Source organism: Orbicella faveolata, unplaced genomic scaffold (assembly GCF_042242905.1).
Source record: "Orbicella faveolata isolate gen_17 unplaced genomic scaffold, um_ofav_v1 contig_2, whole genome shotgun sequence".
Classification (NCBI taxonomy): Eukaryota; Metazoa; Cnidaria; class Anthozoa; order Scleractinia; family Merulinidae; genus Orbicella; species Orbicella faveolata.
In genome coordinates this window covers 12,031,212-12,046,058 of record NW_028301547.1, presented here as the reverse complement: position 1 = coordinate 12,046,058, position 14,847 = coordinate 12,031,212, and the positions used below count along the sequence as shown (strand labels likewise).

Below are 14,847 nucleotides of genomic sequence, written 5' to 3'. Positions count from 1 at the left end.
TGGAGCAATTGTTTGACTTCCATTTTAGGGAAGATATGCCCGGCTCAGGGCATCAGCCAGGTACATGGTGGACCCCTTCCTATAGCCAAGGTTGATGGAGTAGGCTTGAACTCTCAGGAGCATGTGCTGGAGTCTCTTTGGTGTTCAGTGGAGTGGTTTCTTAACAATCACTTCTAATGGTTTGTGATCCAATTCCACAGTTCCTTGTCTCCCTTACATGTAGCTGTGGCATAGCCAGTGTCAGGATCCATCAGCAGGAGGCTTGAGTACATGATGAAGAGGCCATCTTGCGACATGACTTGTCCAAGTTCCTTGTCTGACACGGCACATTGCAGGGTGACGCCCTTTGTTGAATCAAAATATTTTAGAACTGGCACATTGGTAACCAGCTGTTTCACTTGTTGGACTGCACCATCATGAAGGTTGGTCCAGAACCATCCTATGTCAGGGAGCATGAGTTTCTGGAGGGTCTCACATGCATCGCTGAGACAGGGTAGAAACTTGCTCAGGTAATTTGTGAATCTAATCGACCTGTGTACACTGGCCACATCAGTTGGGGTTGGCATCTTTAAGACAGCCTTGATCTTTGCTGGATCTGTTTTAAGACCGTTGTTAACTTCTTCACCCTGCAGTTTCACTTTGTCCTTGTTCAGCTTGATATTCTGCTCATGGCACCTCTGCATTAGTTAGCACAGATGTTCTGTGGAGCATTCACTGAAAATCAGGAAGTCATCCTGAATGGTGCGGATGCCCCTTGAGCTCTGTAGGGCATGGTTCAATCTCGGCTGAAACTCCTCTGGAGGTGTGCAAAGTCCAAAGGGAAGGCAATGCCAACAAAGTCATCCAATGGGTGAATTGAAAGTTGTAAGGCATGAGCTGTCATTGTCATGTTCAACATGCCAGCACCCATTTTTGGTGTCTACAGTTGAGAAAACATTTGCCCTTGAAAGGTCTGGAAATACCCCGTCTATGGTCGGGGTTAGTTAGTTGCTTCTCCTTAACACTTGTTTCAGGTCTTTGGGTCAATGCCCACTTGAATTTGTCCATTAGGTTTCTGTACAGTTACAAGACTTGAAACCCATGGGGTAGACGTGGTGACTTTCTCTATGATACCAAGGCTCTGAAGACAATCCAGTTCTTCTTTCAGTTTACCCTTGAGCACTAAAGGTACTCTCCTTGGCAGATGAACCACTGGCGTAGCACCCTCTTCCACTTCAAGCTTGTGCTGACTCTCCAACTTTCCAGTACCCTCCAAGGTATCAGAATAATCCTTTGGGAGTTTTTCAGCAGTGAGGCAAACTTGACTGGTGTTGACTGACAGCACATTGTGATGTTGCACTCTAAACACGTCCATCTGCCGCATGTTTTGGTTTCCCAGGATTGGTACAGCCCTGTCACTGTTGACAACTACAAACTCCACATGAGTACCTCCCCAGCTGAAACTTCACTGTTGAATTTCCAAGGCTTATAGTAGCAAACAGCTTTCCCGCATACTCATGATCACTTGCAGCATGGATGCTGAGTATTTCACTTTCATCCATTGACTCGAGTGTGAGGCAGTATTCCTCATCTCCTTCACTCTCTGTCTCAACCATGTTTATGTTTGCCTTAGCCATACCCTGAGATGGGAAATGATTCGTAATTTGACAGGCCAAGCGTCTCTTGCCAACCACAGGACAATTTTGCTTGCCGATTCAGTGTTTTCCACTGCAATATTTGCATGTCTCTGTTTCTTTCACCTGGCCCTCCAGGCTGGGGGTTGAGAATGGGATTAGCTACCCCTTCTCATAAAAACCTCCCAGTTACAGAAACAACAGCAAGTAACACTATTGCCATGGACCCTCCAGTTGACTCAAAGCAACCCACCGGCAGTATGCCTGCTTCTGATGAAAGCCTACCACAGGAAGTCAAGGAGTGGGAAAGAGAGTCTACTTGGGCCCAAAACTAAGATCCGCATGGGAGCATGGAATGTCCGCACTATGTACAAGACATCAAAGACAGCCCAGGTTATAACAGAGATGAAGAGATACAGGATATACATTCTGGGTATCAGTGAATGCCGCTTTACAGGGACTGGATGCTGAGTGACCAACGATGGATCAGTAATCCTATATTCCAGACATACAGACACACATCCTTGGTGTAGCTGTAATAGTGGAGAAAGTAAGCACCTTGTTAGAATGGGAACCAATCAGTAAATCAGTCAAAGTACTGTAAACTCACAGTTATACAGTGCTATGCACCAACTATTGAAGGTGATGAGGAAGACAAAGATACCTGGTATGAGCAGCTACAACTTGCCGTATCCAAGGTGCCTCAATACAATATGTTCATGATCATTGGGGGCATGAATTGAAAGGTTGAAGCTGAACATGGTGAGCGCCTTGTTGACTTTTGTTTAAACAACAACTGTGTAATTAGCGGTGCAATCTTCCAAGACAAAAGCATTCATAAGCTCACATGGAGGTCCCCTGATGGTACAACATTCAACCAGATTGACCACTTCATTGTCAACAACAAGTGGTGCAGATCCCTCCAAGACATCAGCACTTACCGGGGCGCTGATGCAAATAGTGGTCACTACTTAGTTATGGCAACTATGAAACTGAAGCGTCGGAGAGCTATACCACAGGGTCAATACAGGAAACAGCTAAACTTCGCCAAACTTAAGTGTACAACACCAGCAAAGAGTTTTTCCTGGACCTGAGGAATTGTTTTAAGATGCTTTCTACTGCAACTAAGGAAGAAGATTATGACGTCTACAGTAAATGGAATACCATCAAAGACATTTATTATGAAACTGCAAAGCATGTTGTGGGCTACAGACAGAACAAGATCAAAGAATGGTTAACACCTGGTACATGTCAGAAGATAAATGAAAGAAAACAGCTCAAGAACAAGTTGCTGAACACTAAGTCACTAAGGCTGCAAGATCAAATCCAGAAGGCTTATAAAAACAAGGATAAGGAAGTGAAGAGGAGTGCAAGGTCAGACAAGAGGTCCTATATAGAGGAGCTCGCTGTTGAAGCTGAACAAGTGGCTGTCAGGGGTGAGATGGGCATCTTGTTCATTGATTTCTGTGTAGCAAAGGTGAAAGAAACAACAAATATCTGCCAAGCAAACGTCAACAAAGAAAGGTTCTCTGACAAAACTGTGACCTTTGTATGTGAAATTTCTCGTTTTGAACGTTATGCAAATTTAAATGTCATGAACAGATACATGTAGCAGCAACCGTTCAAATGGCATTGGTGCTTCACAAGACAGATAAACATTACAACTGAATCTCGCCTTCTGTTGAAACGGCAACGCAACAACAAATACAAGGATGAGTTACAATCAAATCTGCAAAATTACAGTTATTTTTCACTCACACTTGACCGACACACTTCATTTCAACTGTGGTAAGTAAACTGAGAAATTGCAAGATGTAAGGGTTAAGCGAAATACGACTCCGCAGATGAGATCAGTTGCTGCAAAAATTGTTACTGCTCAACTCAAGGGTTGATACATCTTAACTGGCTTATCACAGTTTGTGGTTCATTGACTCGTTTTTAAAATTTACGTTTTTGTGGATAACTTGATCACATTTTAAGTTTTTAAAATCACTTTTTTGGGAAAATTTTGAATTTGGTGTAAATAATTAAGTTTGATTAAATAATAATTTTGGACAAAATAGACCCTTGAAGGTCTACAGTAACCTGAAAAATAGTAAGACTGTTCTATGTAATATTGTGTATCAAGGTTGGTTTAATGCAAGTTAAAATTGTGCTGTCAGTATTTTTGGATGATTGTTTGAATTCTTTTCCTGGCAGTATACCAAGGTCTAATAAGAACCTGTTCACATCCAGTTGCTTTAGAAGAGGTATGTAAAGAGAGTAAATATCTTTTCAGGTAGCAAATAAACTGCCCTTGTTTTGGATGTTAAAGTGAATGCTTTGTGCAAAATTTGTGGGATATTGTTATCAGTCATGTGACATCTGTTGTTAAGACCCTGAGATGTTCTTGTATCACAGCTGCTAAGTTACAAGCGGTACAAGGAAGCACTCTGTGAGAGATAGGCATCCCGGTATGGGATTGGTGTGCTCTGAATTGTGCAACACCAGACAGGGGTTTAATTAATATTTTCAGCTGGAGGGCAACTGGTTTTCACAGGCAGAGCATTTTGGAATGAACTTTTGCATAGGAAAAGCTTTCCTCTAAATGGTCAAACAAGGCCAGCAAAATCGTCTTCACTTTCGGTCAATTAGCCCAGTGCCTGGCCCTTAATGAAACCCCTGACACTAGATCTATGGTTCTGGGAGAAGCATCAAACAAACTTTTATTTTCAAATGAACAGTGAATCAGACATCAACTGATGAGGGGACAACACCCAAGTCATTGGATGCCTGGTCAGATTCTTCCTTGAAACAGACACAGACTTGTGAATTAAAGCCTTTGAGCAGATCATTGAACAGACAATGAACTTTGCTCATGGACTTATATGTTGAAGGGAAAGTACTTGTTGGGTTGGAAGCTGGAGAACAATTTATTATTTACTTGCATTTGCATTTTAGACAGTTTCATCTTGTTAAAAAAGGAACCTTCACAGTATTGCTCTGACGAATAAACCATTTTCAAAATTATGTTTTGAATTTATATTGAATGTTAAATTCCTTTAGTTGACAACTTTGATTTTTAAGTATGATGTTTTTATTTACAGGATTTTATTTCCTGTCACAAGAATTCCACTCATAAAGGCAATTGTGCACAAAACAATGAGCTTAAAGAGGCTTAAAATGGAGGCTTCAAGTTCATAATCCCTTTTAATAATGTCTGTGTTTTCATGATAAGTAGTCAGCAGCTGTTTTGTAGACTCTCTTGGTACCTTTGATTAATGTGTAATTAATCTTAATGTTTTCAATACATTTCCTTAAAGTTAATTCCATTCCTTATTCTAAAAATAAAAATGGTTCTCATGCAGTAAGTTGTTGGGAAGAAAACTTCACTTTACTAATAGCCCAAGTTTTATACCTCAAAATTTCGACATGACTCTGAGGTTTTCTGGCCAAAGTTTCAACTTTTCTTAGATTCCTTTGGCTGTTATTTTCCATTATACACAAAGAAAACAAGACCTGATGTACATGTAGAAGGTTAGGAGGAAGCCTTGGTATCATGTTAGAATTTTGATATATTGAATGTGGGATATTACTGTGTTATGCATTGAAGGTAAATGAAATTGGTGCATCAGTGGACAAAGAGATCAGTGATACTTCAACTCCCAAGATATCTTACAAAGATTACTTGGAGCTGTGGGAATTTCTCTTGGAGAAGAGCAAGTTTAAGGTATGACATCTGCTTTTGATATGCAAATTTTTGTTTCAGGTTTTGTGGTAAATGCTAGAATTTATCATGATTATACAAAGTAACAGAGGCAAAATGCTAACGTCCTTATTGAGTTATTTTTTTTGTCATATTAACCTTGCAGACTGTACATAATTGAAAGGCCGTGTGCGAGAACGTCCCCTAGATTTTTTGGCCATTTTGAAAGTGCTCAAAAATAGCTGAATTTTGGCATGTAGGCTTCGTTTTACCTGAGAAACATTGCTCTGAAATTTTTTTGGCTGGGGTGCTCTTCGTTCTCATATGCAAAAAACTCAGTTTTCCAGGCGGCATCTTTTGGAGATCTTTTGTTGAACAAAAACCAAAAGAAACATTATTTTGTTGAACAGCAAACAGGCAGACTGTTTATAGTGTATTCCACTGAATCTTAGCTGTCTTAAAGTCAAAGGAAAATAGTATATAGAGCGGAAATCTGGGAACAGATTGTTTACATCGGTTATTGTGACGTGAACACAACACGAGAATCGATCGCAGCAAATGAAATACCATCGAACAAAAACGAGATGCACCGCATTAGAGCTCTGTCAACTAATATCTTAAGCATTGTGTTAAAGTACCTTGTATGCCTGCCTGGTGGTTGAGAGGCATCATGAGGCCTCAATAAACCCGTAAGTCATCAGCACGTTTTAAAGAATCAAAATGTGTTCTGAAACTTTGAAGGCAGCTGATATACCGTAATCGTGTTATCGGCGTTCGAAGTCAGATCAAGCCAGGCAGCAAAGTCCAAGAGCAGTTCTTGCCCAAGAAAAATACCCTCTTGTGAGTTGTGGCCCATTTGCCAAGCCTTGCTAGTCTCAAAGTTTGGAAAGCAAGAACTGGTTTTTGACTTATAAAATTTGTCTTGTATTGACCGCCATGTTTTCCCGCGCACGAGGTGTAAAGACCCTTCCTGGTATGCATTGCGATCACGTTCTGCTCTCGTTTCTCGAACTGGTAACTAGATTGTTTCGGCTTTTTTCATTCAAAGATAATAATGACCAACAAGTAGCGATTGATTGTAACATAGATCTGTGATCCAGGTTGGGTTGATTTTATTTCATATCAGCATGATTTGTAGTGTTTTGAACTTCTGGGATCAGCGGACATGCAGATGTATGGAGACCCGTACGTTGCACAGAAGAGTTAATTTGTTAATGTTAGCCAGTGCGTGACATAAAGCTATGATCACGTTTGTCGAAAAATATGTATTTATCTCGAGATTTTTAGCCATTTAAGACGTTGCTGTATTTGGAAAAGTGCTTATTTGATGTTTATTTGTTCAGTGCAGATAATCATTGTCCTAGATAACCAAAGTAAGTTCCAGATGTTAACACTATTTTACGGCCGCCATAATTATTTACCTATTTAAACCTGAAATCAACATTTTTTAGCTTATACGTTGTGGGAAATCAACATTTTGTTGTTTTCTAAGTGAAATCAACGTCCTTTCTGTCACGCGTTACGTGAAATCAACATTTTTACCTATTTAGACCTGAAATCAACATTTTTGAGCTTACACGCTGCGTTAAATCAACATTTTTGTTTTCTTAGTGAAATCAACATCCTTGCTGTCACACGTTAACGTGAAATCAGCATTTTTACCTATTTAGACCTGAAATTAACAATTTTTAGCTTATACGTTGCGTGAAATTAACATTTTGTTGTTTTTTAAGTGAAATCAAATCCTTGCCGTCACGCGTTAACGTGAAATCAGCATTTTTACCTATTTAGACCTGATATTAACAATTTTTAGCTTATACGTTGCGTGAAATTAACATTTTGCTGTTTTCTAAGTGAAATCAACATCCTTCCCGTCACGGGTTAACATGAAATCAACATTTAAACCTTTTTTGACCTAAAATCGACATTTTTGAGCTTTTACGTTGCGTGAAATTGACATTTTGCTGCTTTCTAAGAGAAATCAACATCCTTGCCGTCATGCGTTAACATGAGTCAACATTTTAACTACTTTTGACCTGAAATCAACAAATTTGAGCTTATATAAGTTGCGTGAAATTGACATTTTGCTGGTTTCTAAGTAAAATCAAAGTCCTTGCGGTTGCGGCGGGCCGATCCTTTGTTATAATAAACCGAGGCGAGACTTCGACTTATAACAAAGGCTTGGCTTGGCTATTATAACAAAGGATCGGCTCTGTTTATCATAACGAAGGCCCGGCTTCGTTTATTTGAAGGACTTGGTGGGAAAAGGGCGTCAGGTATTTTAATCAAAAGTGAACTTTGTCGAAAATGCTGCCTTGAAATTTCGCATGCAGTTTCGTTCAGGTATGTTAAGCAATGTCCCATAGTTTTTGCGCTAAAGTTCGCTTTGTTCTCGAGATATTGCGTATGTAATAAACCACTCGGTTTTTCCAACCTGTGTGCCTTTTTTGCATACGTTATTTCTCGAGAACGAAAAGCAACCCAGTGAAGAAAACTTCAGAGCAATGTCTCTCAGGTGAAACAAAGCCCACATGCCAAAATTCAGCTAGTTTTGAGCACTTTAAAAAATGGCCGAAAAATCTAGGGGACGTTCTTGCATACGGCCTTTTAATTATATTCCTTAAAATCATCAGCCAAAAATCAGCACAGAGTGTGGGTGCTTTGATATCTAACTTTTGAAATGGTAAAACAGGTGGATGTAATTGAAAGTAGTGTTATGTGTTTTGTTCAGGATGTCAGCTTGTTAGGACAGAAACTTGAACAGCGTGAAGCCATGTATGGGATGGTGTATGATGAAATGGTAAAGGCCATTCTTCGTATGATTCATAAGCTGGATTTGTCTTCTATGAAGGGTTCATCATCAACACTTGAGGTAATGTCTGTCATATAACACCTCTACTCGCAGAATTACATTGGTTACCAGTGCGCGCCAGGATATATTATAAGATACTCTTGATAACTTTTAAAATTTTGCATGGTCTATCACCTAAGTACCTTTCAGATTTAATTAGTATTCAACAGCCTTCGTCCTACCATTTGAGGCGCAATGACAATGGTCGTTTGTTGGAAAGACCAAGTGTGAAAGCCAAGAAAACTTTGGGAGACAGAGCTTTCCAGGTAGCTGCTCCTTTCCTATGGAATAAGCTGCGAAGGTCCGCGCGCGAAGCAACGAACTTAGAATCTTTTAAGACTTTAATTAAGACATTTTTATTTAAGGAATCATTTCAGTTATCTTAGCATATCTATATCTTTATTTGTAATTATCTTTTACCCATTTAATGTAAATATTTTTTATGATTTTGATAGGAAGATTTGTAAAATTTTAGTTATTAATTATTGTTGTGATGCGCTTTTGAATATTTTATAGAAAAGGCGCAATACAAATAATAAATGTTATTGTTATTGTTATTGGTAAGGAGTGATAAGCTATTGAAAGAACTAAGCCATTACAATCTCACGTGTTCACCAATGGAAACATCATTACCAGGATATGTGACCCTCCACAGGATTTTGGGGAAAAAGGTGAATGCATGGGCATGCACTAGCGTGCGAACAGTGTGCCAACTGGAATGGTTAATCAGAAATTTTCTTTTGTTTACATTGCATGTGAAACATAAAGGATCGTGTCCTGTGAAACAATGCCATGTGATATTGAGCAAAATAGCATGCTACATGTAGCTTGGTGAGCAAAATGACGCGCTAGTTTGGTGAGCAAAATGAGATGTTAGTGAGCTAAAGCAAAATGACACGCTGCAGAATAGTCGATCGAGTCCACTTTTTCAACTTACCGTGTTGTCACACAGTACAGGGTCCGTTTTGTCTGTATAGCCAAAGATTCATCTCAAAGCTCACATCCGCGATGGACCAATATGTCTTCGTGAATTTTTCTTTTAGTTCAGTCATGGTGAAAACTGCGTATTCTTCCTGTTCGGTTGTTAGGAGCACGAACTCCAACAGGCAACAGCTGTACATACATGTTATGAAACTAAAATTTCAGCAAACCTGAATAGTATGATGAAAATGTCTCGTACAACTTACACACTGTACCAGCTGCAGACAAATTAGTTGGAAATTATAAACTGTTTCTTGGCAGTTTAAGTTTTTCCAAAAATTATTCCAGACAATCGGCTATTAAATGAGGGAAATGAGTTGCTTTGTTCGTCATGTTTCGTTGTTTTAAGAGTTCTTGTAGATACTGTCTCTTCTCCTCTTTGGAAACTGTCCTTACAATTCTTCAAGTTTGTATCATGATGATTACACAGAGTCGGCCTTCAGAATTCAAGACAAATCACAGGTTCGACATTCAGCCAAATGAGTCTCTTGTATGCTGAGTAACCAGGCAAATTTCTTGTGTACGTGTTGATGGTATGCAAAATGGCAAAATAACCTTTCACACAAATCAAAAAAGAGGGAAAAAAATGCTAACTCACCGAGTGTTTATATGACGGCAAACAACAAACATAACAGCAAAAAAAACTTGAATTCTGTAAACATAGAATATAGGAAGAGAGAAACAAAAACCAGTAGCAAAGCCACGTACAAATTCTGGGTATGTTGAATATTGTGACATAGAAATTGTTGAGTGAATAGTGATTGAAAAATCTATCTTATCTACCAGATTAAAAGAGGTTCTTGCTTGTCAAATGCAATCGCAAACAAAATACTCTTCAATGGTTAGCATAAGTAGCAACTATAGACGTAAGGATAAAATTTTCACTCTCCAGCAAATACATCCAAAATTCAACCTACATGCAAACAAATACGGTATAAAGGGGAACTCGGTCCTCTATATATCCTACTATTCCGACTAATCGGCCATGCGAATTCTACATGTGAACCAAGAGTACGAAATAGAATTGTAAGAAAATAGCCAAAATAATTATTTACATTTAATTTTTCATTCTGCAGTTCTAGTTATGGTACATGTAGCTATGATAAATGTTTTTGTCAACAGAGAGTTAAGCATGATGTTTACGCAGATGGCAAACGGCAAAAGTTGCCTCTGATTTTTTATTCTTTTCTTGTAATCCTTAACTAAATCGCACAAATATAGAAAAATGTCTCCTACTATTCACTGCAAATACAAGTATTTTCGATTTACTGTACAAATAGGTGAAGACAGACGGCAAAAGTTTCGTGTTTGCCATTTGACGTAAAGGTCTTGGGTAATGTCTTTTGCTGGCAGGCATTAATTAGCCAAGTACAAAGTGGGGTCAGTGGGGAATATAGTGGGAGAGATAATCAGGGATATTAAGACACGACTTTTTTTCACAAAATGGCACCAATCTCTCCTGCTTCGCAATTTGGCTAAATTGTGGATGTTGCCCTTTTTTTGTCAGAGTTGTCAACTTTGATATTTTATAACAACCTATAAATCTTATCTCACTTTCAGGGTCTGCTACTTTCGGAAATTTACGTTATTTTAACACAACAACAGTCTATATCATTGTCAGTTATTTACATTTATTTACATTGTTCGTTCAATGCACAAAGAGCGAGCCTTAACTTTTACACATTTTTTCGAAATATAACAAAATATTACAGTCCTAGGATCGTTGCAGAGCGACTAAATTTTCAGTTCCATCGCAGCAAAATTCTCGGATTTCCTTGTAAAGATAGTCTGCTCGTTCTCGGCTGAAATCCTGTGGCTTTACAATGTCCAGGAGCTGACCAGGCTCTGGAAGAAAATTTCGATTTCCTAGAAGATTTACAGCCTTTTCTTCTGAGTCCCAGTACTGCTTGCAAAAGACTGTTCCAGGATGTTCTTTGTCAAATCTAAAGTGATAGAAACTCTTAATTTGGGGCACTTTCTTGAAATATTGTCTAAGGTAAGCGACCCAGTTGTAAGTTGCAATTATAAGAACAGTTCCATTATGGAGTCCCACTAGCTCCGCTACATTTACTGCAGGAGAATCTTCCACTGTTCTTGCGATGTCAAATAAAGAAGAAATAAATGTGCGTCTTGTCTTTTGTTTCACTAGCCCAAAGCACCAGTCAGGTGCAAACTTGGTATGGCCGGGCAGTAAGAAGTTATAATTAATAGAATCATGGAGTCTGCTCATCACTCGCCACAGGTAGTACCATAGAGGCAGAGTTCATGTTCTGTGGACGGCAATTATCTGCATGCAGCTGGGCTTTGGTTTCGCCAAATCCGTGGCGATGAAAAAAGTAATGTACATAAGAAATGGTGCTGTTTGCTCCTTTGCCAGTTGGTACACGTTCATCGATGAGGAAGTTTACTTTTTGTGGAATTGCTTCATAGCAAACACCAAAAAGAGCACATTTTCGTGGTGTTTTGAAATAAATTGGGCCAGGTTGATTTGGGTTGGCTGGAAAATGCAGCTGCTATGCATAGTCATATGAATAGTGAACTGTTCCATCGACTGTAAAATCAACAACTTTTAAATATTCCTGAATTCCATCTCTTGATTCTCGACAACAATTCTTGTAAAAGTTCCTTTCTCTGGTTGCAAGAAGTAAGTGCTGTTCTTGTGCTCTCACTGCTTTGGCCTTGTTGCTTTCTGGTAGGTTCACACTGTTTCGATTACGATTATTATTTTTCTGACAAGTCCAGCATAAATTGGTAGCAGGCCGCATAGTGACAATGAAAGGACACAGCTGATTCCAAAGATCACAGAATTTAGAACGTCCCATGGACGGTTTGCCCTTGCTTACGTAGATATCTGTATACGTTCTCCAGAATCCATGTTTTGTAAGATTCGATGGCAGGAGCTTGACATCGATTCTTTCAAAACCAGGTACACATCCCGGTAGAAGGAGGGCTTGTTCTTCCACTGTGTTCAAAATAAATTTTACAACTTGCTCGACTGTCTCGGCAGAAGATGTACTACCTGGCAGTTGATTCTTGTTCCCATGCACTCGCAGACTTAAACCATTTTTACGATAATGTTTCACTAGGCTGTAGAAACGATTTCTGTGGAGGCAGTGTAGAAAGAGAAATGTTCTCATGCAGATTCTTTGGCCATGGTAGTAGTATCCCATTCTTGTATACTGTTGATTTTTTTCTGTTCAGCCAGAAGTGCTGGTTTCGTGACAGTTCAACGAACATTGGATAGCTCCCAATATAACCAGGTCAAGTTCAGTGGACGAGAGTTTACTGCAGTTATTTCTACAGTCCACGAAATCATCAATTTTGAGCGTTTTGCCACAGGGCTTCTCCTCTGCAGCTAACTTGCATTGGCACGTTTCTTCGTAGAACTTCTCTACTCTCGTTTTTTCGGAAGTGTGTATTTCCAGAAAATTAAAATCCAAGTCTTGCGTGTCCTCAAGGTCATCACAACTGTCCCAACTGCTGCTTTCAGAGTCTGAATCAACTGTTTCTTCATCATTGTCCCGAGCTGTTAAGTAGACCTATGATACACATTGTAAGAGTTGTAAATCTCCTGAACTTAAACTTAAACACCGATGTTCATTGTGACTGCGCTCCATGATAGCTACGAAGGTTTCTTTTCTAAAAACATAGTACGATAGTTTGTTTATGTAGCTATAGCAACAACGCACAACACCGTGGGGAGACTCGTTCTTAGCTTGAAACAAGCTTTCCAAGAATTATAGCACTACGAAGCAGGACTACATGACTGTTTAGTTTCTATATAAACAGACAAATAAATAGAATTTCAATAAATCGAAAATGAATATTATTCGGGTGTAAAATAATTATCGAAATAAGAGTACTCAGGCTTAGCCTATCCGGTGGAAGAAGCAGTTTATTCGCTTCAATACATCTTACTCTGTGCTGGTATGTAATGCGACACGAAAAAAAGTTGCTTCTCTTTGAAATCATTCGTTCGCATTTGGCCCTTTTTTGAAGCTCTGTTTGCTTGTGTACCATTTTTTAAAGGAAAGTAAAGAACAACCAGAAAAAACTAGACCGTTTATAATAGTTTTTCTTTAGTTAAACTCCAGTCTGATTTTATGCCTTGCGTTCATGGGACTGTCCAGTGCTGGCGTGTCATTCTGTTATTGTGTGTGTACCTTAATTTGCACACATGCTGTGTGTCATAAGGCATGCGTGCCTTATGACATGCGTGCAGTGTCATATCACACGCTAGGCGTGACTTATACATGTAGCACACTGCTTGAAACAAAAGCTGCAGTGTGCCAAACAAAGCCTATCATGACAGTCTTTGTTTTACCTATTAAATATACACATATCCGTGATGTTGTGACATGAAAAGCATGTCGTGTCATGACACGCGTGTCCGTGTCATCAACTTTTTACCCCAAACCGTTTGGAGGGTCACATAAGGTAAAGACTGCAGTCATTGTAACATTAACTCTCTCTTGCATTTGCTGTCACCATCACAATGGGGGCTTCTTGTTGCAAAAACGTTATATTTCCCTCGTGAAATCCTGTTCTTTTGATAAGACGAGGTTATCTCCTACAGCTGTGCACAGTTGTTAACAAGTGAGAGCAAAGCTAGAGAGAGTTGTAGTAGTTAGTTAGGGAAGAAATAATTCAATTGCTCAGCAAGTCAGTCAGTCAATTGGTCATAAACGTTTTTTTGGTGGTAATTCTGCTGACCAAGGTATTTCACCATGAAACATTTCGACATTTGCCTGACCATTTTGAACAAAATGGCTGCCAAAGCAATGGACTGATCTTTCATGTTTGGAGTCGAGCAAGCGCTCCTAAATTTAAGACTGTTCGGTAGACAACAAAGGTGGGTGTATAATTCAATCTGTCAATAGCTTTGACAGCAGCTCTTTAACCAAAAGTTTGCCAAAAATCATGTGCAAGGGTTTCACGCTCAAGAAGCTTTTTCTTCCGCAAATTATTTCAAATTCCCATACCATCTCATTTAATTTCACAGATTCCTCACCTACCAGGTCCAAATTTTTATCAAATCCCATAAGTGTTCCAATGTTGGCAATCTGTGACTGTATTTCTCTTTTGAGTAATTTTCTTTCCCTTTTTGGTTCAGTGAGCTCATAAGCTTTGCCCTTTCTGGTTAACTTTGGTTGTCTCCTTTCGATAACAGTCCATTCCAATTCCAAGTGTCATTCTCCTTTCCAAGTTTTCTCTGACTTCCATAGCAGAATCAATCGCTCTGTTTTCTCTTGTAGAATAGCCTGACTCTTTTCCATAGGCTTCTAACATTGTAGAATAAGCTCGAGGCTCACACATTGCCTTTTCATCTGGAGTTTCTGCATGTTCACATGCCGTGGTTTGGCCATCATCACTCATAAGATCCCACAGCGATATCGCAAACAGTCAATTTCCAAGTTGTAGTTTCAACAAACAAATCGTTCGCCACCAATAATAGAAGAACTTGAAGCCAGTTTTGGGTAGAAACAAAACGATGGTCAAAGAACGATGATATAAAGCCAAACATATTCCAAACAGCTTGTATAATTCAGCGAATCAAAGTATTTGTAAGGGCCAATTTCCAATTCCCATGGTTTCAATAGGCAAGATTCACTCTAGTTCACTGACTTTAATTTGACTAACACTCCAATGAGACACTCTTGTTTACTTGAACATAATTCCATCAATCGTCTGTATCTTTATCCGCCTTATCTGTCTTT

The 14,847-nt window shown here is 39.2% G+C and overlaps 1 protein-coding gene and 1 pseudogene across 2 annotated transcripts in view; one reads left to right on the top strand and one right to left on the bottom strand.

The window, feature by feature from the left end:
- Positions 1–14,847, top strand: part of LOC110046028 (DNA-dependent protein kinase catalytic subunit-like) — a 290,155-nt gene that overhangs the window by 98,985 nt on the left and 176,323 nt on the right. For both annotated transcript variants that reach the window (XM_089289604.1, XM_089289605.1), the window contains 3 exons: positions 3,813–3,862; positions 5,206–5,322; positions 8,030–8,170. In XM_089289604.1, the coding sequence (XP_089145730.1) occupies positions 3,813–3,862; positions 5,206–5,322; positions 8,030–8,170 (308 nt within the window). The remainder of the gene's footprint in view (positions 1–3,812; positions 3,863–5,205; positions 5,323–8,029; positions 8,171–14,847) is intronic.
- LOC110044531 (uncharacterized) lies at positions 10,751–11,895 on the bottom strand (annotated as a pseudogene).